This window comes from Saccoglossus kowalevskii, chromosome 3, assembly GCF_978046115.1.
Source record: "Saccoglossus kowalevskii chromosome 3, keSacKowa6.1, whole genome shotgun sequence".
Taxonomy (NCBI): Eukaryota; Metazoa; Hemichordata; class Enteropneusta; family Harrimaniidae; genus Saccoglossus; species Saccoglossus kowalevskii.
In genome coordinates this window covers 31,386,045-31,412,918 of record NC_140643.1, presented here as the reverse complement: position 1 = coordinate 31,412,918, position 26,874 = coordinate 31,386,045, and the positions used below count along the sequence as shown (strand labels likewise).

General features: G+C 37.6%; 2 protein-coding genes across 2 annotated transcripts; one reads left to right on the top strand and one right to left on the bottom strand.

Annotated features, from left to right (window-relative positions):
* Window positions 1-984: 984 nt before the first annotated feature.
* LOC144351324 (uncharacterized) lies at window positions 985-16,515 on the top strand. Its single transcript, XM_078009033.2, has 2 exons — window positions 985-1,046; window positions 14,887-16,515. The coding sequence occupies exon 2, from the start codon at window positions 14,995-14,997 to the stop codon at window positions 16,324-16,326; it is 1,332 nt and encodes a 443-aa protein (XP_077865159.1). The 5' UTR covers window positions 985-1,046; window positions 14,887-14,994; the 3' UTR covers window positions 16,327-16,515.
* Window positions 16,516-21,848: 5,333 nt separating this feature from the next.
* On the bottom strand, window positions 21,849-25,155 carry LOC146747742 (solute carrier organic anion transporter family member 1C1-like). Its single transcript, XM_085497449.1, has 3 exons — window positions 25,127-25,155; window positions 22,351-22,415; window positions 21,849-22,159 (listed from the first exon to the last, which is right to left on the bottom strand). The coding sequence occupies exons 1-3, from the start codon at window positions 25,153-25,155 to the stop codon at window positions 21,849-21,851; spliced, it is 405 nt and encodes a 134-aa protein (XP_085353575.1).
* Between the last annotated feature and the right edge of the window lie 1,719 nt (window positions 25,156-26,874).

The window sequence follows — 26,874 nt, the reverse complement described above, 5'->3', positions numbered from 1 at the left end:
CTCTGTGCTAATATTCCTGTTATTCTACTCTACAATCTGCACTTCTGAGTTTGCTTTGGTATTGTTTTATAACCGTAGAACTAACACGTATATCTTCCTAGTTGCTGTACTGAGTAATCAGAGTTAAACAAGCCCCCCCCCCCCAATAATAGACGACTCAGACGCCCGTTTGTGACTTCTGTCATACATTAAAATACTATAGGGACTTTCCGCTGATCGGGGTCTAAACTAAAATGATGATGACGATCTTGATTGTACGAGTCACTACGAGCCAGGTTTCTTGAAGCAACCAATCAGCGTTCGAGATTTACGCCATAACCGTGTGACATATTTACCTTATATTTATCAGAACTTTGAACAAATAAAAATACAATGTGTGTGTGTGTGAGGGGGTCACGTGGCCTTATATATTTGTCTATACATGGAGGTAAAAGTACAACCTGTCTTTTACCTCTATGATTCTATATAAGCTCTGCATTTTACCTCCATGTTAGAATCAAGTAAAACAAAGTCAAATTCAAGGGTAACTGTTCGCTCATATACAACCGTGGGGATACACATTTACTTAAATATTCTATTTTGAAAATACAAAATAACTAAAACAATCTGTATTGATTGAATCAGAAAAAAATGAATCACGATCGTTTAAAACCTGACCTTACCTTGTATCCACTGTGCCAGAAAGGGAAATTTCGGTCATGTGATAAGAAATTATATCATACTTTAGCACATGGCCAACAGCCCTCGATCAATCAGAGTCGCGATAAAGTGTGGTTCTATTTCACCACGAATTCACTTAGATCATGGCTGTTATTTCACAAGTTTGATTGCTGTCAAAATGTCATCATTCGATTGGCTAATACGAATCTTTTCTCGGGCTGATTGGCCAGTGCTAAGTCGGTTAGATCACACCCCTTGAACTAGCGCCGTAGGCCCGAGTTCTAATTCTCATAGTCACCTCGGAGCGTGATCTAACCTATACATAGTGAATTGTGCAAGTGTATTGTGTATAGTCACTAGGAATATCTTAATGGTCGAGGTGACAGGTAAGCATTTCTTACATTTTGTATATTCACGCTAGTTTTAAAAGACACATGAAATGTACTCCGTGTGGTCTTATATAATACTAGACAGTAGTGAAAGTTAATCTGGCTTTGCGTGTAAACGTCGCTGCTTGTTTGTAAGTCGAAGTCGAGCGAAAGGGTCATTACTCTAGTGGAGTTCAGTTCACAGACGAATAAATTGGATTTTCGATGAAAGAGTAACACTAATAATTTTAGGATGGAATGGTATATGATAAGATGCTTGGTAGAATATATTTTCTTGGTATTGATCATAAACTGACGTGTCAGTGGTACTATCGATCACCTTCTTTGTATCAACGCGACGAATGAAATAAACTGACGTTTATGTCATAACATCACGGAGGGTTTCGGTTTCAGTACATTTATCTCAGGCAGGCAGACAGGCAGTATACGTAATAATACAACATGCGTTGTGACCTTTAACCCCATGTCTCAATACTTCGCTCAATACTCACCCATGAATAGTCTTGTCACGTTGCATTTAGTCAGTGGTACTGCCACTCTCGATTACAATGCCATGCCATATTGAAAAGCCAAGCCTGTCTTAGACTAATATAATTTAAAAGTAGTATTATCTTACTCAATGGAAACTCAACAACCGAAACACATAAATTATGCTTCAAGTGTGTACTGATTACTGCATACACCAATGTTAGCTTATATATTACAAATAACAACTGATCTGAACCCGATCAAAGTCATTTCTGTACATACAGTACAATTTGCATCAATATACTTGGCAATCAAAAAAAAATGAAACAAAATATAATGCAATCAAATAACCACAGGTAGTATTTTAGCAAAAATCCGCTACAATTATTAGTCCCCGTCCGCTACAATTATTAGTCTCCGTCCGTGCGTCCATCCGTGCGTTCGTGCGTCCGTCCGGGGTCATATTTTAGAATCTTTTGGACCGATTCCGTCCATTCTTTGCATGTGCCTAGTACTTTATGTGGGACATATGCAGATGCTGTGGTTTAGCGATTCAATTCAAAATGGCCGACTGGCAGCCATCTTGTTTTTTGAAAATGTTGTATTTTGAACATGCTTTGTCAGTTTTCATTCAAATTTGGTACATAGATTATACATGTTAAGATACATGTCCTCTGACCGTCCGTGCATCCGTCCGTCCGTCTGTGCGTCCGTCCGTCCGAGGTCATATTTCAGATTCCTTTGAACCGATTTCGTTCATTCTTTGCATGTGCCTAGTACTTTATGTGGGACATGTGCACATGCAGTGGTTTAGCGATTCGATTCAAAATGGTCGACTGGCAGCCATCATGTTTTTTGAAAATGTTGTATTTTGGACATGCTTTGTCAGTTTTCATTCAAATTTGGTACATAGATTATACATGTTAAGATACATGTCCTCTGACCATCTGTGCATCCGTCCGCCCGTCTGTGCGTCCGTCCGTCTGTGCGTCCGTCCGTCCGAGGTCATATTTCAGAATCCTTTGGATCGATTCTGTTCATTCTTTGCATGTGCCTGTACTTTATGTGGGACATATGCAGATGCAATGGTTTAGCGATACGATTCAAAATGGCTGACTGGCAGCCATTTTGTTTTTCGAAAATGTTGTATTTTGGACATGATTTGGTACATAGATTATACATGTTAGGATACATGTCCATGACAATTTCTTTCGCAATTGGATCAAAGATGGCCGACTGGCAGGCATCTTGTTTTTTTTTTAAATGCGGCATCTTGGGCATGCTTTGTCAGTTTTCATTCAAATTTGGCACATATTTTATACATGTGAGGATACATGTCCATGACAATTTGTTTCAAAATCGAATCAAGGATGGTCGATTGACAGCCATCTGACTTTTTGGCCTTACTACTATATTTCCAAGATTTATGTACCATTTTCATTCGTATTTGTCACGTACATCATACATGTCACTTTGTTTCATAATCAGATCAAAGATGGCCGAATAACGGCTGTTTTTATTTGTGGCCATATTACTATATCTCTGTCACCCATTGATATTTAGCATGTCATAAATGGATACATGTACATGTCAATTCAACTTACAATTTGATCAAATTTGGTCGACTGACGGCCATCTTGTTTGTTTAAAATGTGATAACTTGGACATGCTTTCACTTGTGTTTTTCTTTGCTATGTCTTTAACCGGAGGGGTCATCACGCAACACATGTTCGAATTTGATGTAAATAAACAATCTGTTGTATCCGCCAATTGGTTCTCAAGTTTCAAGGACATGCTCGCGACAACCCCCCCCACTTTAATATGACGAGCACAAAGAGACATTTCACGTTTTAGTATTGGTCAACAATTTTAACAAAACGATGAGTTATATACAACAGTTGCTATTTTAGCGGCGGTTTCTATGGACCACACTGAAAACTCATTTCCTGTTTAAAATGCCGCGAAAAATATTGTAAATTTTAAAATATTTCTAGTTGAATGTAAATATTTTGAGATATTGAGATATATCCGTGCTAAAGGAAACAATGGTAAAATGCTCCAAAACAAACACAACATGGTTGTTTTCCTTGTAATTTATTGATTAATTTTATCTGAACTGAGTCCGGTGACCCAATAGTTTTACTATATTTTCTTCGTATGTAAAATAAAAAAAATGACAATATTTGTATTCGGATTCAAAATGGCCGACTGGCGGCCATTTTGTTTCAATTAATGCTGTTCCAGAGCAATAATTCTCAATATGGACAAGTACTCGTTTGACGATCAGATACAAGAAGACTGAATGTCAATAATTTTAATGTTAAAAAATCGTCATAATCAACAGCTTCTGAATCCATGTTGGATCTTCCGAGAGCCCTTTAAGGTTTATTACATTCTCCCAATCGTAGTATTCCACGTGATGATGTACACCTAATATGCCAAAAATGTTGCTGAACGATTTGAACAGGATAGAAATAGCAGACAAAAATGTGTTTACAAAATAAAAATAGTTCGGTAGAAAATGGAAACCATGTTCATTTGCATATCGACCGTGAAAATACCGAAAACATTATTGCATGTGTACGCAACCGAGGTGGCTCACGTTATGACTTTAAGGAAAAAAAAATCATTTTACTTCTTCAAATCCATTTTGTTTTTTAAATCGAATTTCATTTTCAATTCCAAATTCAGTTCGTTTTAAAGTCAAATTTCGTTTTCATTTTCAAATCTGTTTCTGTTTTCGAATCAAATGTCATTTTCGTTCTAAATCCATTTTTCTTTTTAAAATCATTTTAATTTTTTTTCAAATTAATTTTAGTTTTGAAATCCATCCTAATTTTTAGCTTTCGTTTTTATTTTCAAATCTATTTTCTTTTTAAAATTAATTTCCATTTCTATTTTTGTTTTGAAGTCAATTTTTATTTTTAAAATCATTTTCGTTTTAAATCCATTTTCATTCTCAAAATCGTTTAAACCCATTTTCATTTTCACTTCGTTTTCATTTACGTTTTGAAGTCCATTTTCATTTTCAAAACCATTTTCGTTTTAAAACCATTTTAATTTTTATCCGTTTACCTTTAACCTATGACCTGAGCCACGTGGTCTGCAATCAGCCAATCGTTGTTAACGGTTGCCATTTCTGCATATACTAGTTACTAGTACTTGCGTTCAAGCTGAAAGCCTTTGGGTCAGCAAAATGTGCCCCTCAAAATGCAGGAAATAGCGTTTCAGAGGGTCTAGATTTCAGATCTCGCCCCTCATGCAACATTTCGTGCCTCCACCAATGTTGATAAGTGTTTACTTATAATTTCTTTATTTGATATTCTGTATGTTAGTTGGGATTGTAAATTGCGTTGCGTAAAGATTCTTGACTTGGAACAAAATGAGGATAGTGAGTAACGGGGATCCCGACCGATCCGTCACGATGTACACTAACGTGTAAATCTCATCGACCGTGTTAGTTAATTACCAGGCTGTTTTCTGTTTCATGCTGTATATTTTACTGCTGTCTTCAGGGACGAATCAAAATAAACTGCAGTACATATGTAATAATATGTATAATTCGAGTAGAAATAAATACTCCCTATAGATACAATGTTGCACTCATTGATATTGCACTCAATGATTGATATTGATACTCTGTTACGATGCAGTTTACAAAGATAACATATTAATAATATGACAAAAATGTAAATTCAAAGTCAAATTCAAGGGTAACTGCTCGCTCATTTACAACCGTGGAGATATACATTTACTTAAATATTCTATTTTGAAAATACAAAACATCTGTATTGATTGAATCAGACAGAATGGAATGGTGACCCCACCTTCTATGCGCTGTGTCATATTTAAAAATAGAAAGGGGAATTTTGGTCATATGATAACACATTATAATACTACAGTGAATTGTACAAGTATAGTTAATAGAAACAACTTAATATTCTCGGTGCCAGGTAAGCATTTCATACATTTTGTATATTCACGCTAGTTTTAAAAGACACATGAAATGTACTCCGTGTGGTCTTATATAATACTAGACAGTAGTGAAAGTTAATCTACCTTTGCGTGTAAACGTCGCTGCTTGATTGTAAGTTGGAGTCGGGCGAAAGGGTCATAACTTTAGTGGAGTTCAGTTCACAGACGAATAAATTGGATTTTCGATGAAGAGAATAACACTAATAATTTTAAGATAGAATGGTATATGATAAGATGCTTGGTAGGATATATTTTATTGGCATTAATCATAAACAAATATGTCATAACCAAGTGAAAGTGGCACTATCGATCACTTGACACATGCCCTGTATCTGTAGTCGCGTGATTACGGGGAATCCCCGTGTGCGGCTGTCAAAGCGGCCAATGAACTAAGCGTATTTTCTTTATATGCAATCGCTTAGTGTGTGACGTTTGTGTCATAAAGATCACGAGAGTTTCGGTTTCAATAAATTGAACTCAGGTTGACAGTAGTAATACAACATGCGTTTTGACCTTTAACCCTATGTCTCAAAATTGTTAAATATTGAAATATATCCGCGTTATAGAAAACAATTTTAGAATGCTGAAAACATGGTAGTTTTCCTTGTATTTTATACAAGTACGGTGCCCCCAAATTCGTACTTTATTTTTTTCACATGTAAAATGAAGAAAATGACAATATTTGTATTCCTCGTTCGGACGCAGTGTGTCTGTGTCTGTATATTCACACATACATCGTACATAATATTATACATATGCACATCCATTTTTCTCACAATCTGATTCAAGATGGCCGAATGGCGGCCATTTTTGTGCTGACAAATTATTAAAATCAAGTATTTCTGACATTCCGGAACCGGATCTTGGCTGTTTACAGATGGATTTTTGTTTTCAAACTTGGTACAAACATTGGACATTATGGGGTCTTGATGCACGTCATTTTGTTTTTGAGATCGGATTCAAAATGGCCGACTGGCGGCCATTTTGTTTTAATTACTGCTGTTTCAAAGCAAAAATTCTCAATATGGACAAGTACTCGTTTGACGATCAGATACAAGAGGACTGAATGTCAACAATTTTAATGTCAAACATCGTCATAATCAACAGCTTCTGGATCCATAGTGGTTTTTCGTACACAATATTCATATTCTATACAAAGTTTGCCACAATAAAACTATCTTAGCACAGGTGACATGAATATATTCATGAAGGGCATTGTAACGTCGTTGACATCTCACTTGTAAGGCAATGCGCCCATGTAACCTAAAAGTATGTCCTATATAGGCCCGGGAATACAATGGCGGAAGTGTTTACAATGTGAATCGTGGTCTCGTTTATTGGCGATCCGCTCTGCTAGGATTGCCCTTATAATCACTTTTGTCGTTTTGTGTGTGTGTCTGTGTGTGTAAATTTCCAGTGTTTTCACGTATGATTTCTTCTGTGATTTTTTTTGGCTTGGCCGATTTCTTTCAAACTTGGCAGATAGGTCACACTTTCACCCTAGTTATTAGGAAAAATCTGAAAAAATGTTTGACCCACCGTTGTCATAGCAACAGCGAAAAAAATGATTTTTGGATAGCTTCGCGCCAAATGTATCTCCTCCTACAAATTTGGGATAAAACACTTCAGACATAGCTCATTCTACTCAGCTTGAGTGTGGACACAAAGTTACTATTTGAATTTTTGATATCTTTTTTCATTACCGAGAAATTTGACCCCAAAGTTGGGGTAACTTTTCACCAGCAACGGCTTTTAACTCCTCTGTGATTTTTTCGGCTCGGCTGGTTTTGTTCATACTTCACAGGTAGGTCGTGCCGTCACTAATTGGAAAAAAATCCTGGCCCACCACTGCCATTGCAACATCTAAAAACTGATTTTTGAATACTTTCGCCCCAAATGTATCACCTCATACCAGTTTTGTACACAGTCAGCTGGCATCGGTGTCGCTGGGTGTATATCATAAAGGGAAGTTGTGCAACCAAATTTGCCGAGTTTGCAGTTTTTCGCCAATAAAAAATAGGTTTTTCAGCATTTTTGTAATAAAGACATTATTCTCTATCAATAATCCACCCAAAACAGGAACATTTCTACTAATTCTTGTGTATTTTTGACGTTTTTCGAAAAACCTGTGATTAGGCTGCGAAAGTAGAACACTCCGGAGGGGTGATACGGAAGAGCCAAATTTAACGCGTAAAAATAGAACGCGTATTTTGACCTCTATGTGGCCAACCAATGGCTGGACATGCGGTCGTTGCCATAGAGCTCCGCGTCCATCGTCTGGCGATGTTCTTCCAGGTTTATTACACGCTACATACATATGACATTGACAGGATACTGTGATAAATTTGTTTGCGCGTATCTGTTGATCGACTTATTTAGTTGATTACTAGCGAATGACTGTGTTATGTCTGTCATCGTTTAGGCCCATGCGAGGTACTGGATGGAACTCGACTCAGTGATTTGGAACTAATTACGAGATAACCGTCGCTATTCGGACTACTATTTCTGACAGTTGGTATTCACAATTACTAAAATAGTGAACGATTAATCAAAAGATATGACGTGTTCAGTACTGTCGCATACGACTTATTAACCACTTCCATGTCACTGAGAATGTTCCAGAACCGTACTGTGTCTGGGTGGAATATTCTATATTTTTTAGAAAATGGTTGAATAGGTAATAGAACACTGTAGGAGGCAATAGAAGGTAATGGAACGTTCTAGAAATTTGTAGTAAGTTCCAGACTCATTATGTATGCTGGTGTAATAGTCTATTTATAGACAGTGGGGGTATATATAGGGGAGTTGTTCAGCACTGAGATCAGATTGGAGATCTCGTTGAATTGTATTGGAGTTTAAGTATCTAGTCATTGGAGTAGTGGTGTTTTACCGCGTTATTGTACTTGATGTTTGCAGAGTATAATAATACCAGTACCAGTTGAAACCTCATCTGTTGGCTCCGTGTTCGTATTTTATCATCGCCGCCAGGGAAGTCTTTCTGTTACTGTTGCCATTTTCGTATTTGAACCATCACATCTGTACTATACCAATTACGGTAATATTACGTTGCGTGTGACATCTGGGGGCTCGTTCGGGAGCAGTGATGACATATAGAAGACAACATGGCCAGCGAGATAAAAGATATGTCGAAACAAGAGTTGATGGAATGGGCGGATGAACTGGGAATGACTGGAGAAGACAAAAGGAAATTTATTTTGGAGCAACTGAGTTCTCAGCGGGTTGACAGACAAGCGGCGATTGAAGAGAGGAAAGCAAAAATGGAAATTGAAGCAGAGGTGAGGAAAATGGAGATTGAGGAAAGAAAGGAAAAGTTACAGATGGAAGCGGAAGCAGGCGAAAGATAGAAATTGCTAATGGAAGCAGAACAGCGAGAAAAGGAAAGAGAATTTGAGTTGAGGAAATTAGAGCTGCAAGCAGCAATGCCGGGGTTCCAACAGGCTGATTTTGGCGGTCAGCGAAATGTGGTCAGTGATGCACAGTCACCAAAGTTGCCTGCATTTGTTGATGGTAAGGATGAACTTGATAGTTATTTATTGCGGTTTGAGAGGTTTGCAACGAATGCGAGTTGGCATAGACATGGATGGGCCACAAAATTGAGTGCGCTGTTGACTGGTAGAGCACTGGAAGTATATTCTAGAATGTTCGACACTGATGCAGTTGACTATGATCGTGTGAAGGTGGCGCTGTTGACAAGATACGATTTCACAGAGGATGGGTACAGGAAGCGATTCCGTGAAATTAAACCTGAAAGTTCCGAGAGTCCTGACAAGTTAATTGTGCGGCTCAAGAATTATTTTGCTAAATGGGTTGAGTTGTCAGGCACTGCAGCAACATATGATGGTGTTACCGACTTGATGGTGAAGGAGCAGTTTATTGGTGCCTGTACAAGAGATCTTGCAGTTTATCTTAAAGAAAGAGCACCCAAAGATTTAGATGAGTTGGCAGTAATAGCAAAGCAGTACCTAGTGGCACATGGTCGACAGTTATCTACAAAGGACCAGGTGAGGCGTAACGATAATAAGACTGCCATTAGAAATACTAATGTGGGACAGGGTAGTAGTATCCGGTGTTATGTATGTCAGGGTGTTGGTCATCGAGCAGCACAATGTCCATCCCGCGTTACTGATGTCAACCATGACAAAGGTGAACGGTGCCTTCAGTGTGGTTCTGCCGTAGTGGACAACACAGGGGTCAAGAAAGAAAGAGTGTCAAACCCAGCACTACTACTGGTGCAGCTGCAGTGGTTAAAGAGGAGTCTAATATCAGTGCTAGCTGTGCTGTTCAAATTAACAGTGATGTGCCTAAAATGATTGAGAAGGACCATTTGTTGTTAGCATCGGGGGAGCAGTTAAAGGTTGTGAATGGTGCATGTATGTAACGGAGTGGCGTTGTGGAGGACATGACTTTGCCTGTGGGTCAAGGGAAGGTTGGTGACACAGTTGTGACCATGTTGAGAGACACTGGGTGTAATGGCATTATAGTCAAGAATAGCTTGGTACCAGATGACCAGTATACAAAAAAGATGGGTCATATATTGATGGTTGATCATACTGTAAGAAGGGTTCCAGTCGCCATGGTGGAAATTGATACGCCATATTTGAGAGGCACGGTTGAAGCATTATGTGTGCAGGACCCAATCTATGAGTTAATTGTTGGGAATGTGCCTGGAGCAAGACCACCAGATGACCCGGATCCAGTGTGGAATGTGAGTGGAGCAGTAACAACCAGAGTGCAAGTGCAGAAATCTGGTAAGGTGAAGCCACTCAAAGTGTGTGATGTAAAGACTGGAGCACATGTAACAAAAGACAAATTAATCGAGATGCAGCAAGCAGACACATCGTTGAAAAAATATTATAATAAGAGAGAACCAGAAGTGAGAGGGCACCATACAACCGAGTTCCAGGTATATGGAGGCTTGCTATATTGTGTGTATCGGGATCGTTCAGTTCCAGAAGGCAAGACGGTACGTCAAGTGGTTGTGCCGAAACTGTTGAGGACTCGTGTTATGGAGATTGCCCATGATTCAATATTTGGTGGACACATGGGGATAAAGAAGACAGAAGACCGGATTGTGACTAGCTTTTATTGGCCTGGGCTACATCAAGATGTCACCAGTTTTTGTAGGTCGTGTGATGTGTGCCAGAAGACTGTTTCAAAGGGATCAGTTGTGAAGGCCCCATTAGGTAAGATGCCTTTAATTCATATGCCATTCAAGCGTGTGGCAATAGATTTGGTTGGACCAATTACACCAGCCAGTGATGGGGGGTCATCGATACATCTTAACTATGGTGGACTATGCTACACGGTATCCAGAGGCCGTTCCACTTAAAAATATAGATACAGAGACTGTAGCCGAGGCGTTGATTGACTTTTATAGCCGATTGGCGGTTCCAGAAGAAGTACTAAGTGATATGGGGACTCAGTTTGTGTCAGAATGCATGCAAGAAGTATCAAGATTGCTCAGCATTAAGAGACTGACGTCTACGCCATATCACCCCATTTGTAATGGATTGGTGGAAAAGTTTAATGGTACTTTGAAGAAGATGTTAAAGCGGTTGTGCCATGAACAACCAAGGCAATGGCATCGGTATATTAGTGCTTTACTCTTCATATATAGAGAGGTACCACAGGAGTCAACTGGTTTTTCCCCGTTTGAGCTGTTATGTGGTCAAACGATTAGAGGCCCAATGAAGATTCTTAAAGAGTTATGGACCTAAGAGAGCGATACTCCTGAGATAGTTAATAGTTACCAGTATGTGTTTGAGTTGAGAGATCGGTTAGAACAGACTTTAGAGATTGCTCGAAAGGAATTACAGAAGGCACAGAACCGATACAAGTGTTACTATGATCGTAAAACGAAGAAGCGAGTACTTAAGGAAGGAGATAAGGTGTTAATTTTGCTGCCAACTGACAACAACAAGCTGGTGATGCAGTGGAAAGGTCCATATGCGGTGGAGCAGGTAATAGGTGAAAACGATTATCGAGTGAGGGTAGGTGACAAAGTGAAGACGTATCATGTAAATATGTTAAAGTTGTATGTTGAGCAGGAGATGTCACCTTAACCAGATGAAAGTGAGGCAAGTTACTCCCCAAATACGGCCATAGACCTGATGAATGCTGTGCGCGCAGCTACAACGGGATGCAACGAGTCAGATGAAGAGAATGCTGTAGACGAAGATGATCTTCTAGAGTTAGGAACTTGTAAACCCAAGGAGTCAGGTAAAGATGTTCAAATTGGTATAGACCTGACAGAACACCAGAGAAAAAAACTGGTGGGTTTAGTCAATACTTATGATAAGGTGTTTACTGACTTGCCAAGAAAGACCAAGATAATCAGTCATAAGATTGACCTGACAAATGATACACCAATACGATCTAAGCCATACTCACTACCATATGCAATAAGGGAGAAACTTAGGCAAGATATTGAAGATATGTTAAAAATGGGAGTAATCAGGAAGTCCAAATCACCCTATGCATCACCGGTGGTGATTGTAAAGAAGAAGGATGGATAGAATTGCATATGTGTAGACTATAGGAAATTAAATAAGGTCACTGTAACCGACCCTGAGCCAATGGTAACAATAGGGGACATATTTCAGAGGCTACATAATAGTAAGTTCCTGTCAAAAATTGATTTAAGTAAGGATTATTGGCAGATACCAGTAGCTGAAGAAGATCTACCAAAGACAGCATTTGTTACTCCCGATGGAACTTATGAATTTTTAAGGATGCCATTTGGAATGAAGAGTTCGGGAGCTATTCTTGTGCGGGGAATCAGGAAATTATTGTCAGGTATGGAGGGGGTTGGAAGCTATATAGATGACCTGATAGTTTATTCAAGCTGCTGGGATGAGCATGTTCAAGTATTATCTGAGTTGTTACGAAAACTGAGGGCAGCGGACATAACAGCTAGACCATCCAAGTGTGTTCTGGGTGCAACGTCAGTAGACTTCCTGGGTCATGAAATTGGACACAATTGGGTGAGTCCGAGTCATGACAACATGGAAAGAATTCGAGAAGCGCAAAGACCAGCGACCAAGAAAGGTGTCCGATCATTCTTTGGGCTGGTCAATTACTACAGAGACCACATCCCCTTATTCGCAACTATTGCAGCACCCCTGAGTGACCTACTAAGGAAAGGACAACCCAACAAAGTTGTATGGGGAGAGGCCCAAGAGAAAGCATATAACACTTTGCGGGAATACTTATTGGGCAAACCAATTCTGAAGTTGCCAGACCCACAGAAACCATTTGCGTTGCGGACGGACGCGTCTCAGGTAGGAATTGGAGCAGTACTTATGCAGAATCATGGTGAGAAGCTTCATCCAGTTGCTTATGCAAGTAAGAAGTTATCCGATGCAGAAATGAAATATTCAACTGTAGAAAGGGAATGTTTAGCCATAGAATGGGGCGTGAATAAATTTCACCTATATTTAGCCGGTGTGGAGTTCATTTTACAGACGGATCATAAACCATTGTCTTACCTGGATAAAGCCAAGTTTGCAAATGACCGAGTGATGAGATGGACGATGACTCTGCAAGGTTATTGTGTTAAGGATATTCCTGGACGGGACAATGTGGTAGCGGACTACCTGAGTAGATTGATGGACTGAGGAACTTTTGAACAGTATAGTAGAATGTTATTCGTTTATGATTATATTTCATATTTTATTATATTCTACTGTATGTGATTTTCGAGTTTATGTATTCAGAGCTTTATTCAGTTCGATTTGATATATTGTATTGTTGTTTTATTTGAAATTGTTATCATATTCGTATTATTGACGTCGTTGCTAGTCATGTAATATTAGAGAGGGGAGGGGAGGCATGTCACATACGACTTATTTACCACTTCCGTGTCACTGAGAATGTTCTAGAACCGTACTGTGTCTGGGTGGAATAATCTATATTTTTTAGAAAATGGTTGAATAGGTAATAGAACACTGTAGGAGGCAATAGAAGGTAATGGAACGTTCTAGAAATTTGTAGTAAGTTTCAGACTCATTATGTATGCTGGTTTAATGGTCTATTTATAGACAGTGGGGGTATATATAGGGGAGTTGTTCAGCACTGAGTTCAGATCGGAGATCTCGTTGAATTGTATTGGAGTTTAAGTATCTATTCATTGGAGTAGTGGTGTTTTACCGCGTTATTGTACTTGATGTCTGCAGAGTATAATAATACCAGTACCAGTTGAAACCTCATCTGTTGGCTCTGTGTTCGTATTTTGTCATCGCCGCCAGGGAAGTCTTTCTGTTACTGTTGCCATTTTGGTATGTGAACCATCACTTCTGTACTATACCAATTACGGTAATATTACGTTACGTTGCGTGTGACAAGTACTTAGTGTGATTGGCTGTATGATTGAAGGTTACGCCCTAGAGTCTTTATACTTCTTTGTAATTGGTTAAGGTTTTGAAAATGAATAAAGTTGTTTTAGTTGGTCTTGGCGAGAACACCACGAGAGACGCAGTCTCAGGAGAGTCTTGGGGCAGTCTAGAGGCAGTCTTGGGCCAGCCTTGCGATAGTCTTGGGGGCTTTTCCCCAGGGTGCTGTGTCTTATAGAGTACTCGACTGACGGACTGACAAGACGAGATTCCCCTCTGACACATGTGGAGAGCCTCAGATGAGAAGAATTCCCCACTCATAATACCGCCAACTTGGAAAGGGAACTGCCCGGAATATGTCAGGGTGGCACTTAAATAGCCGTCAAGTTCAGGCGGGAAAGTTTCAGTTTACATAGCTATTATAGCTAGATAAGTACGATGGGTCGTTGGATAAAGGAAACAATAGCTGATTGGGCAAAATTAACTATAGCGGATTGGCTGACTGGTATGCAGTCAGAATCCCAAATCTGCACCAAGCTTGATGCTAAAACAATCTCCGACAATATTATGTGTCAAGTACCACTGTCTACATGCCACAAATCATGTTGTCATGTTCGCGGCTTGCCTTCTTTTAGATTTGGGTAGAACACCAGTTATCTATTTGCAATGCCAACCTAACTAAATTCGTTACCCACAACAAACTCAAAGTGTCTCAAAAGAAATATCGTACAGAAAATAAATATCGCTATCTATAACAAACCAATACAGACAGCTTTCGGTGGTCGCTAGGGGAATTCCCATGTGTTCACAACGTTTTCGTCATAAACTAAATACATCCAACACACCCATTTTAATTTAGTTTCACAAACGATCAAACTACCAACAATCTAAAACAGGGCAGTTTCTAACTAGCCAAATCACGCCAAATAACAACACTTAACCAGGCAGGGTTAAAGAGTTTACTCATTTACCATCAGTATTGATGTTTTACCTGCAGGTCTTTTATGTAAATTGTTAATTTGTATGCAAATATATAATTCCAGGTACGGGAACAGTTCAGCGTAGATAACAAGAGTACAACCTGTTCTATTGTGAATACGACCAAGCAAGTCAATAGCCTCAGAGATTGTAAGGTTACAGTGGTTGAAATCATGTCTGACGGAGATGCAAGTGATAATGTGCTATTATATATCGAACGAGACAGACCTTCCGACAGACTTGAAAAAGCAATTGGACCTCATTCCGCATTGCGTGTACTTTTACATATACTTGGATGTTGGTCGAATAAGGTAATTTGTGCTGTCCATGTTATGGTAAACATCCTGTTATGCGCTCCACCGATTGTGGCTCACATATACTCTCATGTATACAGTATCCAACACAACGAGGAACTAAACAGAGAAGATTATGAGAATGACGGTACAGTGCTTGCCTTGGTCTTGGTAACCATCATCCATATAGCCCCATTAGTACTGTATTGTTTGGCTGTCCTGATAGTTTTCTCTGGTGTACTGACAAAAGCCATTGAAATGGTCAATGATTGTATGGACGAAGACTACCCTAAACGTGAGAATATTGATACGCAGGTGCCTTTGAAAGAAATACGTGGTCAAACTACTAATTACTGGATCAGTAAAATGTTAGTAATATCGTCTCTTCTACTCGCATTGTTTATTGGTGTTGTTTGCCTTGATGCATTTGCCGAGCCAGACTATGGCCCCGACAACATGCTGACATTCCTGAGTCCAAGCTCACAGATTCGAGGCATTATATATGTTATGATGGAAGGGTATCCGTATATTTTATTATTGCTGATATCGGTTGTTGTAAACATAACATTGAGATGTTATGATTTCAGACTTAAGCAGTTTCCAAATAAAATGGAGCAGTTGTCTACAGATGAAAACGGTCCATTTGAGGTGAACGGGGAACTTTTCCGCATGACCAGAGACCAAACTAGAGCTGATATATTCTGTTGGATCTCTCGATTTTTCAACTACAGCCTTCTTTTTAGTTTTGCTGTCCCCGCTGTTTATGCACACTACCATTTTTCTCTGAGAGCAAACTCAGCAGATGAGTGGCTGGAATCATCACTGTTGGTTACAAAGTCAGTGCTTGCATTCCTACCTTCATGGGCTTTCACCATGTGGGCATGTGTAAACATATCTGATTCATCAAGGGCAATAGCTGAGAAAGCCAAGGAAATTCTTACCAGAGAGTGTGAGGAGAATCACCAAAGACGATGGGCTGTCGTTTTGCAGTTTCTGTCATTGGGTCCGTATACTGGTTTTTATGTGACCACTGTGGATGTGATTATTAATCGATCTCAGAGTGTTATATTCATACAGGGATACATAGCAGCGCTTGTTTGGTTGGCTTTGAGTAATTTGAATGATTTCAGAATCAGCAGTTTGCCAATGTCAGGTCTGAATGAAGCTGATCATGTATTATCTGTTCTGCACAACATGACATCTGCGCCTTAAAACTGTCAACTCTAGTGTAAATTGTGTTTGAAGCAGGAGCAACCTGTATGTATGCATATAATTGTACACTGGGAACACTTTTCAATACATGAACTATAATTGTTCGTATATATATAATATGTAGTAATATGTACTCTGCAAATAATATTTATCTAAAACTAGACGGATAGAGTGATATGTTACGAGAGTGAGCACTGCATTTAAATATGGTTAATATATATATATATATATATATATATATATATATATATATATATATATATATATTTTGCAGGTGTCACAAGTGGAACAGTATGACCTTACAGAAAGACCTTACATCACCTCTTGGTTGCAAGTTTTGTATTGTTCATATATTGTTCACTTTGCCGTGCCAGTTGTTTTACTGTTTCATGTTTGTTTTTTTCAACCTCATCTCGATTAGTGAATGGAGGATCTGCAGTTAAATGGACTGTCAGCGAACCTTCCACTCTTACCTCTCTGACTAAGTCATCATCCTGGACTCATTTATAGTTAGTGATTAGATCAGTCATGGATTGGATCGACTGTATATTAATTAAGAATAAACCTACTAAGCGTTGCATACTAGACTACGTGTATCTGTATCTCTTCTCTGTTTTCTCTCCCGTGAGTACCTCCGTAACCAACTAATTTATGAAGGTAATCTACGATTGCTGAGTTCCCCAAACTCGGTAGAAACCCCGACGACAGTGCGTTCACGGCGAAGTTTATTGATTATAATGTTATTTTATCCTTATGTATTGTAATCACATGTTATCATAATGTAATCACAGTGAACGACATGATTTTGCATTGAATTATTTTCCTTTTGTCTCTTTTAAGAATTATCATAAATCGTTGTAAACTGATGATTAAGGAAAGTAATAGAAATCCATATGCACATTGAGTGTTGAATGTAAACAAAAAACCCAACATGTGATGTAACGAGTTTTGAGATTAATTTTATAGGAAATGACTCGATCTTCTAACCATTGTTAAGAAGGAGACGACTATGTGCGCAATTACTAGTTTCAGATTAATTATTTTGGGTTTTACGGTATATTTACAACATTTTATTTTTCCTTTATGAAAATGCTATTTTACTGTGTGTTAATAAATCATTGTAAATCATCGGAGTTCGTGTAAGCTGTTTCACTAGATATATTGTATTGTAAAGAAGGTAGCAATTATGCGAGTATAGATTAAGGCCGGGACGGTCTTTTTTTCAAAGGCCCTGTGTAAACCTGAAACATTACGTATTTTTATATTTGGAACTTAACGTCTACGTTACGTGCACACCTTCCCAACTGACAACAATATAAATGTCTTTCCCCATTATTCACCGAATTCTGCTACCTTCTAAATAGGGACAATTGTTGTGAATGAACTAACAATGAGTTTAAACAATGACCGATCCATGACAAAGCTAATGTTTACGAGGGGTGAGACCTAAGACTACACTTGAATACTGAGTGGAAAAATCCACAATTCAAAATAGACGGAGAGTTCCGACAAATCTCGTTCGCCACTTATTCATTACTATCTGAACTCTCATCACCCTGTGAACTAACAACCAATATTATGCCAGTCGTGGATCGGATCTACTGTATATTAAGAATAAACCTATTAAGCGTTGCATACTGGAATATTCGTATCTCTACAATGTGTATACGCTTACCGCCGGTACCGATTCCCGTACGTACCTCTAACCTATCAACTTATGAAGCTAATCAACGTTGCTGAGTTCCCCAAATTCGGTAGAAACCCCGACCACAATGACATTTACCTTTGTATATGCAACACATGCGTGCTGCTTATTGTTGAAGTCACCATCAATTGAGAAATGTGTCGATACCATTACAAAAATACATTATGAGAATTTTTAAAACAAAAACAAAATTCTATTTTTGCATCGGGTGTTTCAAAACAAATATGAAATAATGAAGTACAGTCGACGACGATGAGGGCGCATTGGTCATTTGTGAATACCCTTGTGAATGCAGAAGGAAATGTGAGTTGTTAGCGTGTGCCAAGAATATATATATAATATATATATAATATTTTTCTTTTAATGTTCAACCGACTACATATATGAGTCTTTCCCCCAATACCAATACCAATGTCAAATTAATAAGCTTTCCATACAAGACATTCTTGACAAGCTATGCAGACAAATTTGCGACTGGTAGAAGCGATAACCACAGTACAGTCACATATATTTGCATTGATGAAACTCATTGAATACAATTTCCTTATTCATACGAGGTTACATAATGGAGTCAGTCAGCAAATTTATAGATATTTGAATTAATGTCAGCCTGCTTAATGAGTGATTTAGTTGTATTCCCACAGTAGATTTGGCCAACAGATCAAACGGGATCCAATAACGTTGTAAATTTGCACAATTATTGGAATTCGCTCCCCAATTTATATAGTTATCTGATGCTAATCCTGGAAATTATTGAATTCTGAAATTCGGTTACAGTAGTAAACTTATAACAATAATTATAATAGCATTATAATAGCAATTAGTTGATTTAGTTAATTAGTCATCCATTGAAAATTAGAATTATAAATACAATTTTACAATTTAAAGAACAGGGAGGTTTGTCACTAATTTGAGGAAGCTATTAGTTCATATTGGGAAGAAGGTGTTCTTGGGACACCTGGTTTCGTTTTATGTAATTGACCAAAATGTAATAATTGTCTTTTTATTACATATTTTAATCCCATATTAAATCTCCGTACAGATGTTGTTGTTATTAATAAATTCAGTTTGATTACCAGAAATGTTGTTTTTTGCCTTTCATGGATAATAAATTTTGGATATTGGGCACCGAAAAGTAGATCGATTTGAATGAAATCAGGTGCGTCGAGGAGGAAACCATGTTGCGCCTAGGGACTGCAGGCCGTCACACCGTGACGTCACTTGTTTACATTGTTGCCAACCAGAATGAGAATGTCGAAAAATGACGCTCACTGGTCAGCACTAGCTCACGATTTGCTGTAGCTACGTTGCCCGTAAGTCATAAACAGAGATTAACACATTAATATTTAATAACAACAGCAACGAAAATCAGTTGTTAACACCATAAGCTAAAATAATGGCGTTGTTCATTCGTTTGCCACCTAGCGTGAGTATATATTTGCATATAATGTTATATGCAAATTTTAACGGGCGATGTAGACACGCCCTGTTTTACTATAATAGGGCGTGTCTACATCGCGCGTTATAATGTTATAATGTTATATGCAAATTTTAACGCGCGATGTAGACACGCCCTGTTTTACTATAATAGGGCGTGTCTACATCGCGCGTTAAAATTAGCGCGTAACAAAGTTGTGATAAAGGAAAGAGTGGTATAAACAAGGATCAGTGATTACTTGAAATCGATACCAGGAAGGGGAGAGGTAAAAGAAAAGTTATATAACAATTTATTATTTAATAATTTATTAAAATACATAAGTTTGTCCAACTCCCTGTGGTATAACTGTTCCATTGTGGAAACCTTTAGTGGTTCCATCTTGTACTTATGCGTGCCCCCATGTTCTTGAGTTTTGCTTCAACATTTTCATATGTTACTGAAGAAGGGCCATTTTGCTATGTTTAGCTATTTTGAATATATTATTACAAATATTATTTGCTATATATCATATTTAAATTTCTGTGCAATGAATGGTTCAGTCAGCGTTATTTTATGCAAATGGGCGCTATTCTTTGGCGCAGAGTTAGCACCGAAAATGCCGACCCCTAAATGCAGCAAATAGAACAAAAAATAACCAGTGCCAGTGTATCTCAAATGTTATTCATATTTGTTTAAAGGTTATAATGAATCGGCTAAGACGGCTACCGAGGATGGCGCTATAACATTTCGAAGTCTCTGTTGACTGACACTAATATTCTACTAGTATAAAATCAAACTTGTTAAATCTAGTGATCTGTTTTGTATGATAGCATAGTATGCAAAGTCTTCTAATTAGAATAATAGACAGGCTGCAAAATAAGAGCTTGCGGTGCTTTAGATTAACAGTTCAAATAATATTCATGATATATGCCTACGTCATAACTTCATTAGCATGTTTCGTAAGCAGTGTGCATGCTTGACCTCATTGTCGTATTTACAGCACGTATGCGTGTATGTTACAGTCACGTCAATGACAGGCGTATTCGTAGGCGGGGGCATCCGATTACTTCATTACTCATTACTTCATGAGTTTTTCAGATCTCATTCTGCGGTTGCGAACTTACGCAACATTTATGTGCATGTTTATGAGGATGGAATATTATCTAATGGAATATTATCAACATAAAACACATCACACAGACCTGTTAACATTGGATTGAACTGTGATCCAAAATGTTGGCAGCAAACCATTTAACGATCAGTTCATCTTAATATTTAGAGATGAACATATATATTATGTATTCAAGTAGCATAATTAATTTAAAAAAAACTTCCCCAATCGTCGTCTTTATCCAAAAGACACAACGATCACATTGGAACCCATCGAAATCAACCGTGCTCTGAGCATTTTGTCACCGGTATGTAATTTTGAAACTGAGTTGTGCTTAGCTTATAGTTTTTCTTTCCTTAAATTAAAAAAACAATGGTGATGTTGAAACCTTGGATACTGTTCTCCTATTGTGTCTATTATGACACTACACTGTGTGTCTGGTGATAGTTTTGATACAAGATATAACAAGTGTCGTCAAGGATATAACATTATACTCAAGCTACTAAGTCATTAGCAATAAGACAGTGATTACTAAAAATGTATCAAAGCTTTAATTAGGTCATTTCATTAGATGATGGTATCGAAGGAGGCGCCGGCGGTAATGTGAGACGAAAATTTTTTGTTCTACTTGTCTTCAATGACAATCATATCACCAGCGCCAATCTTACGGGGTAGTTTAGAATCTCCTGTCTGAAGAGCTGCAGCACAGATATGCGAATCCACGCCAACAATACATTCGGCTAATAGACCATTTTGATATGCTGTCAATGCTCTCAAACACTCTCAAGAGTTGCTTGCTTTTGTTATGCTGCCAAATCACATATTCTTCAGTTTCCTTCTGATGCAAATTGAATAACGTACTTTTCATAACATGCCGTGTGGAACTTGTGGATGGTTATGGATTATTACCTGTTGTGATCAATGGCACTAGTTTCAATAAGAGAAACAAAAATATTGAATATTAAGATATTACAAAAAGTCCATCTCTGCTATAAAGATAAATAATTGATAAAAATGGGTATACTGATATACTAGTATATCAACAGTTTTGCAACACATGACCTCTGTCGGTTACTTCTAGTTGACCCCTTATGTCAAGATCAAGGTGGTGAATTCCTAAATTGTAATATTATTAATGTATCAAAATGTAAATAATTTGTCAGCTGTTCCGCTAAGTATTCAAATTCAATATAATTGAGAACAAAATATTGTACAATAATAATAACGTTTATTGCATCATAAAAATATATTGCAGTCCTGGTTAGAACAATATTCACAATATCAAAGGACTAAAGAGAAGTAATCAACTGAACTTCTACGTGATCTTCCTTATTTGGTGTAAGCTGGACTGATTGTGTCCCTGAAACATCTGAATTCACTGTGTTGCCGGGGTCGGGATTTCTAACTAGAGATATTAATACCAGTGTGAAGAAAAAGAGAGAAAGACTTTTCAACAATAGAATAAAACCCTGAAATTTGAGTCTATAGTTTGGTAGATCATATAACAGACACGCTCCTTTCTCGTAACACACAGTTGTTCCCCATAAAATACACGCGGAGTCTATGAGTATTCCCATAATGACTGGGGCCGGTATCGAACCTGTTCATAAACAGAAATAAAAAGATACATTATATTGCAAATGAATAGTTCGTAATAAGTGTGTTAGATTCAAGGATGGACATGTATTTTATTACTAGATTGCGACACAATAATCCAACATTTTTTTTATTGGTAAATTGATTATCTTTGTGCATCCAAGCAAACATATGATGATAGTTATAATAGTTTACCTAACATGCCCGTCACCAATGATCTCAACCCGAGTACAAATGACTTGTCTGCCGGTGACACACATCTATATTGTGGAAAAAGTATGTATTAAGATCAAATCTAAAAACCACACTATAAAAACATAGTGTAACTATTATAACTTTGTCCGTTGAGAATTTAGCTGTTAAAGTTAGTGATACAAATACATTTTCACAATGGGCCATGCGTTGAGCAGGTCGTACTTGGAACGTTCTTTCGGTCATGCCAAAGTAAAGAGCCATATTTTACGAATCAGACTTTGAATTTCATGGCAAATGACATTTAGGGACGTCGGATGTAGAAGATCTGATGAATAAAGTGGGATTTTTGACCTTAAATCTATAATACACGGAACACGAGATCTCGAATAATGCGAGATTCCGAGATTGTAAGATAACGTTCCATTCCGTTTCGTTTGGTTCCATTAAAATGCAATAGAATTGTTGACAAGTTGCCATATGATCAAAGCGATTGTTCGTACACATGGTAAAAAACTATGATCCATGAATAAGTAATTCCTATCTATGTACAAGTTATTTTAAGTGCAGTTGAAAGACCATGGCAGATGGCACAGTTCAAATATGCGTGAAGCCTTAGAGTTTCGCAGATGCATTGGCGTAAAAAAGCGGTTACCTCTCTGATAAATAAATGAATAGATCAAAGTGCGCACTGTTAAAATCACACAAATATCGATTTCAAGAACCCAGAGAGAATTGCTCATACATTGTCATATAATCAAAGTGAATTGTCGTCACTATAGTAACAAATATGGTCTATGAATATGTGATTGCCCTTCTATGTACAACTGCTGTGATATAATTAAGCACAAGGATTGAAGCAATTGTTGGCAGCAATTCTCACATGTGCATCCAACGAGTTGAAATTCAAAGAGTTGAGTGTTATACGACATTTAACATTGACATCTATTCAATTGCTATAATATTATTAAACCGAAAAAAAACATCACCGACAACTGCTGTACATGTATATGCGTGAAACGCTAGATTGACGCAGATGTATTTAGTGTAACATCAGTTACTTGTCATCCTTGTGAATTGTCTATGCATGAATTTCACAGCTAATACATTGTACTATTAAGTATTTATAGCTGTATTAAATATTTATGGTTAGAGTAATATTTGATTCATCAAATATTAGATCGTTATCACTATTAGATCGTTATCATTATGAAGTCTTTATAACAGCGCAAATTCCAGACATTATTTTATAACCTTTGATACTTCACACCCGTGTACTTTAGTTGATACGTCAGATAGAAGCAGGCAATATATTTTATATCAACATTGCCGATAATATTAATGACAATATTCCACTAGATCTAACAGTTAAAGCAATCAAGGCGATGGTTGCAGCGTAGAAGGAGAGCATCCTCGTCAACAAGTTATTTACTGTTAACGACTATTGACAATTCTGCGCTACCTGTAAAAGTCTGTCCGCTGTGATTTCGTTATACAACCTATTTGTGCTGTACGCCCGTTCATTGACACACGATGTACATGTACATGATGTACACATATGATGTAATCATCACTGATGTCAACCTTAAGTCTCCCTCATAGTTCTTTCGTTTCTTTCTGGTCCGTGCCTGGTGGCTTGAATACATTATCAGTTGCGTAGACAAGGAAGCGAATTTGAAATGGAATATTGAATGAAGCAGCCGGTTATGCCGATTTACACACATAAATAACATTATCATTTTACCAGAACAAGGATGGATCAATGATTTGTCTAAAGTAAAAAAAATCTTGAAAGAGTAAATATTGTCTTTTGACATTGATTGTTTGGATAATAGTTGGATATTGTTGCTTGGATTTTTACTACAACTTTTCAAGTGTAGATTAGGTGACAGTATGGGTAAACGATTTTGCAAAGGCTACTGGATACACTGTGCAGAATATATATAATCAGTGAATTACACCCAATGTCGGATAACAGTCCATTTGTGTGTTTCCCATTGATGAAGAAGAATTTATACGCTACACAAATTTCTTTGCGAAAGTCTAACCTGCAAATCCAGTATACACATGTGTAGAAAGTTTATCAGGTGTCCCTTGATATGTTGTAGCAATGTTATCTGGTCTAACACAATTTGGCAACACCGGCGACACTTTTCTTTTAATTCAAAATAAGCTATTCTAATCAGAATACAGAAGGAGGAAATAGATTTGTTGTCTAGTTGTCTTGACAGAGTAAATATACGGAACTGATAAAAATTGCGATGAAAGGATCTCCATTTTTTTCAATTGCATTTAGTAGCTGGGTATATTTTTAGAAACATTGGGGCATCTTATATCTTGTCTAAGCTTTGCAAATTAGGTAATTAGTGTGCACATTTTAAAGTTAAGCTGATCACGTCATTCTGCTGAATAACCCAGTGCACAAGTTTTATTGAACTCTTTTGAGACGCCCGAAAGTAGGTATAATTAATACGAATTTCAATTCGTAAGATTTTCACTTGACCAAGATCTAAAACTGGTTAATAACTGAAAATCCGTAACTGTTTAATATATTGATCCACCATGTATGAGTAATAAAACTACATAAATAATCTGCATGAATCAACTTGTGACTCATTTATGAATACATGCTGAAAGTAGTGAATAAGTAAGCATATTAACATATGTAGATTAATTCTTAGATATTCAAAAACATGAGCATGAAAAAGAAATGTGTCCTGTCCGATCATATGGATTATTAATTCTGATATTATCTGAATATAATATTACAATAACTTACCTCAGTATTATCATCAACTCAGCCGTCATTGTGCCAGATGTTATGAAGCTAAAGATTGCATGTAATGACATAAACACGATCAGTTTATTTTTGCAAGTTTCTCCACATAATCCACTATACGCCACGCCTTCCACTTTGGGTGTATAATTGCCCCCGGTCCATTGTTCAAGTGTGCACCGACACTCTGTAAATGTCTGGAATTTAGGATTGTATGTTATTACGCAACAACAAACGAACAAACAAATGAACTATCGATCTCAAAAAATAAAAAAATGAAAATAAATCTTGTAAAAAACAAAAATACCTTGTTCCCAGAAAGATCGACACAGCCAGCATAACAAGGAGAGTAATAAGTAATATTGTCTGATGCGCACACCGGGTCATAGTTTTCCGAGCATGCGCACTCAGCATTACACGAGTCTTTCAGTTGGTCTATTGAAGTGTCACCTGGTGTGGAGAAAGTTCTGTGGAATATGTAGCATATAAGGTACGGTCAGTAAAGAAAGCATACTGACTGATTGGTAACAGCCAGGCCATGACCCACGCTTCTGTCAGGAACAGAAAAACTGACTACGGGAATATTTGAATATTAGTGTCCCCTAAGTTTATCAACCACTTCATCTCATCGATATTTTCCACAACGTGTGCAGCGAGGACTATAGATAACATGTGTATATACAGAAGAGTATGGAAGAAATGTATGTATGCTAAGAGGGCGCTGCCATGAACAGATAAGTGCAATGCACGTGGCTCCGTGGAAAGTTTAGTAAAATTTGCTATATTGTCTTAGAATAGCTGATGGCATGACAGGAAGGTGGAATTGATATTTATTACAAAGATGCAAATGGTCGAACGAGAGCAGAAAGGAAAAAAAATGGTAGAAAGCCAAGCTGTATCTTCGAAGGCGACGCCATTGGAAACTCGAGGTAAAATTACACACTTCATGCATAAAGACAATACAGCAATGGCAGGTGACGGCAGCGAAGCTGACTTCAAGGAGTTTATGATAAATACAATAACACGCATTGACCAAAATATGGAGAAGTTAGTATCAGAAAATATAACTATTAACAGCAGAGTGGATGCAGTTGAGAGTGATTTAACGAAGAACAAGGAGAATTTTGAGGAGCATCAACAAGAATTTGCGTTGTCGTTTGAGAATGTGAATAAGAGGGTCAATGATCTTATGTTACTGAACTGGAGAATGAAAATCAAGTTTTGAAAAACAGCTACATGAATCAAGTGAAAAACAAGAGAATCAAGAAAGGTATTCACGTGAATATAACTTGCGATTCCACAGTATACAGGAAGGTGACAACGAGAAGTGTGTTGAAGTTATTGAGAAAATACTAGTGGATACATTTGGTATGCAAGCAGGTTTAGTGGAAAATGCCCACCGGGTAAATATTGGTAAAGTAGCCAAAACAGAGAACCGGCCCTACCCAAGACAAGTATTGGTGAAGTTCTTCAGTCGTCTAAAGAAAAAAGAAATCATACGAAAACAACGAATTGCGTTAAAGGATACAGTAATATATATGTCTTTATATATGATTTATTTTTTCAATTATGACTAAATAAGTGGTAATTACTATACAGTTTCTTTCCCATGTTGGATGTATTATTTAGTGTAAGTGACTCCAGACAAACTAGTTACAGCTATATATCCGACATGAGGTAAGGAAAAAAACACACTGTTGAGTTTTATTTAATTATGTATTTATATATGATTTATTTAGCAAATTTGTTAT

Coding starts and splice junctions, on each gene's coding strand:
- LOC144351324 (XM_078009033.2), top strand. CDS start 14,995: ATGTCTGACGGAGATGCAAGTGATAATGTGCTATTATATATCGAACGA.
- LOC146747742 (XM_085497449.1), bottom strand. CDS start 25,155: ATGACGGCTGAGTTGATGATAATACTGAG. Junction 22,416..25,126: donor GAGTTGATGATAATACTGAG/GTAAGTTATTGT, acceptor TCCACAATATAG/ATGTGTGTCACCGGCAGACA. Junction 22,160..22,350: donor ATTGGTGACGGGCATGTTAG/GTAAACTATTAT, acceptor GTTTATGAACAG/GTTCGATACCGGCCCCAGTC.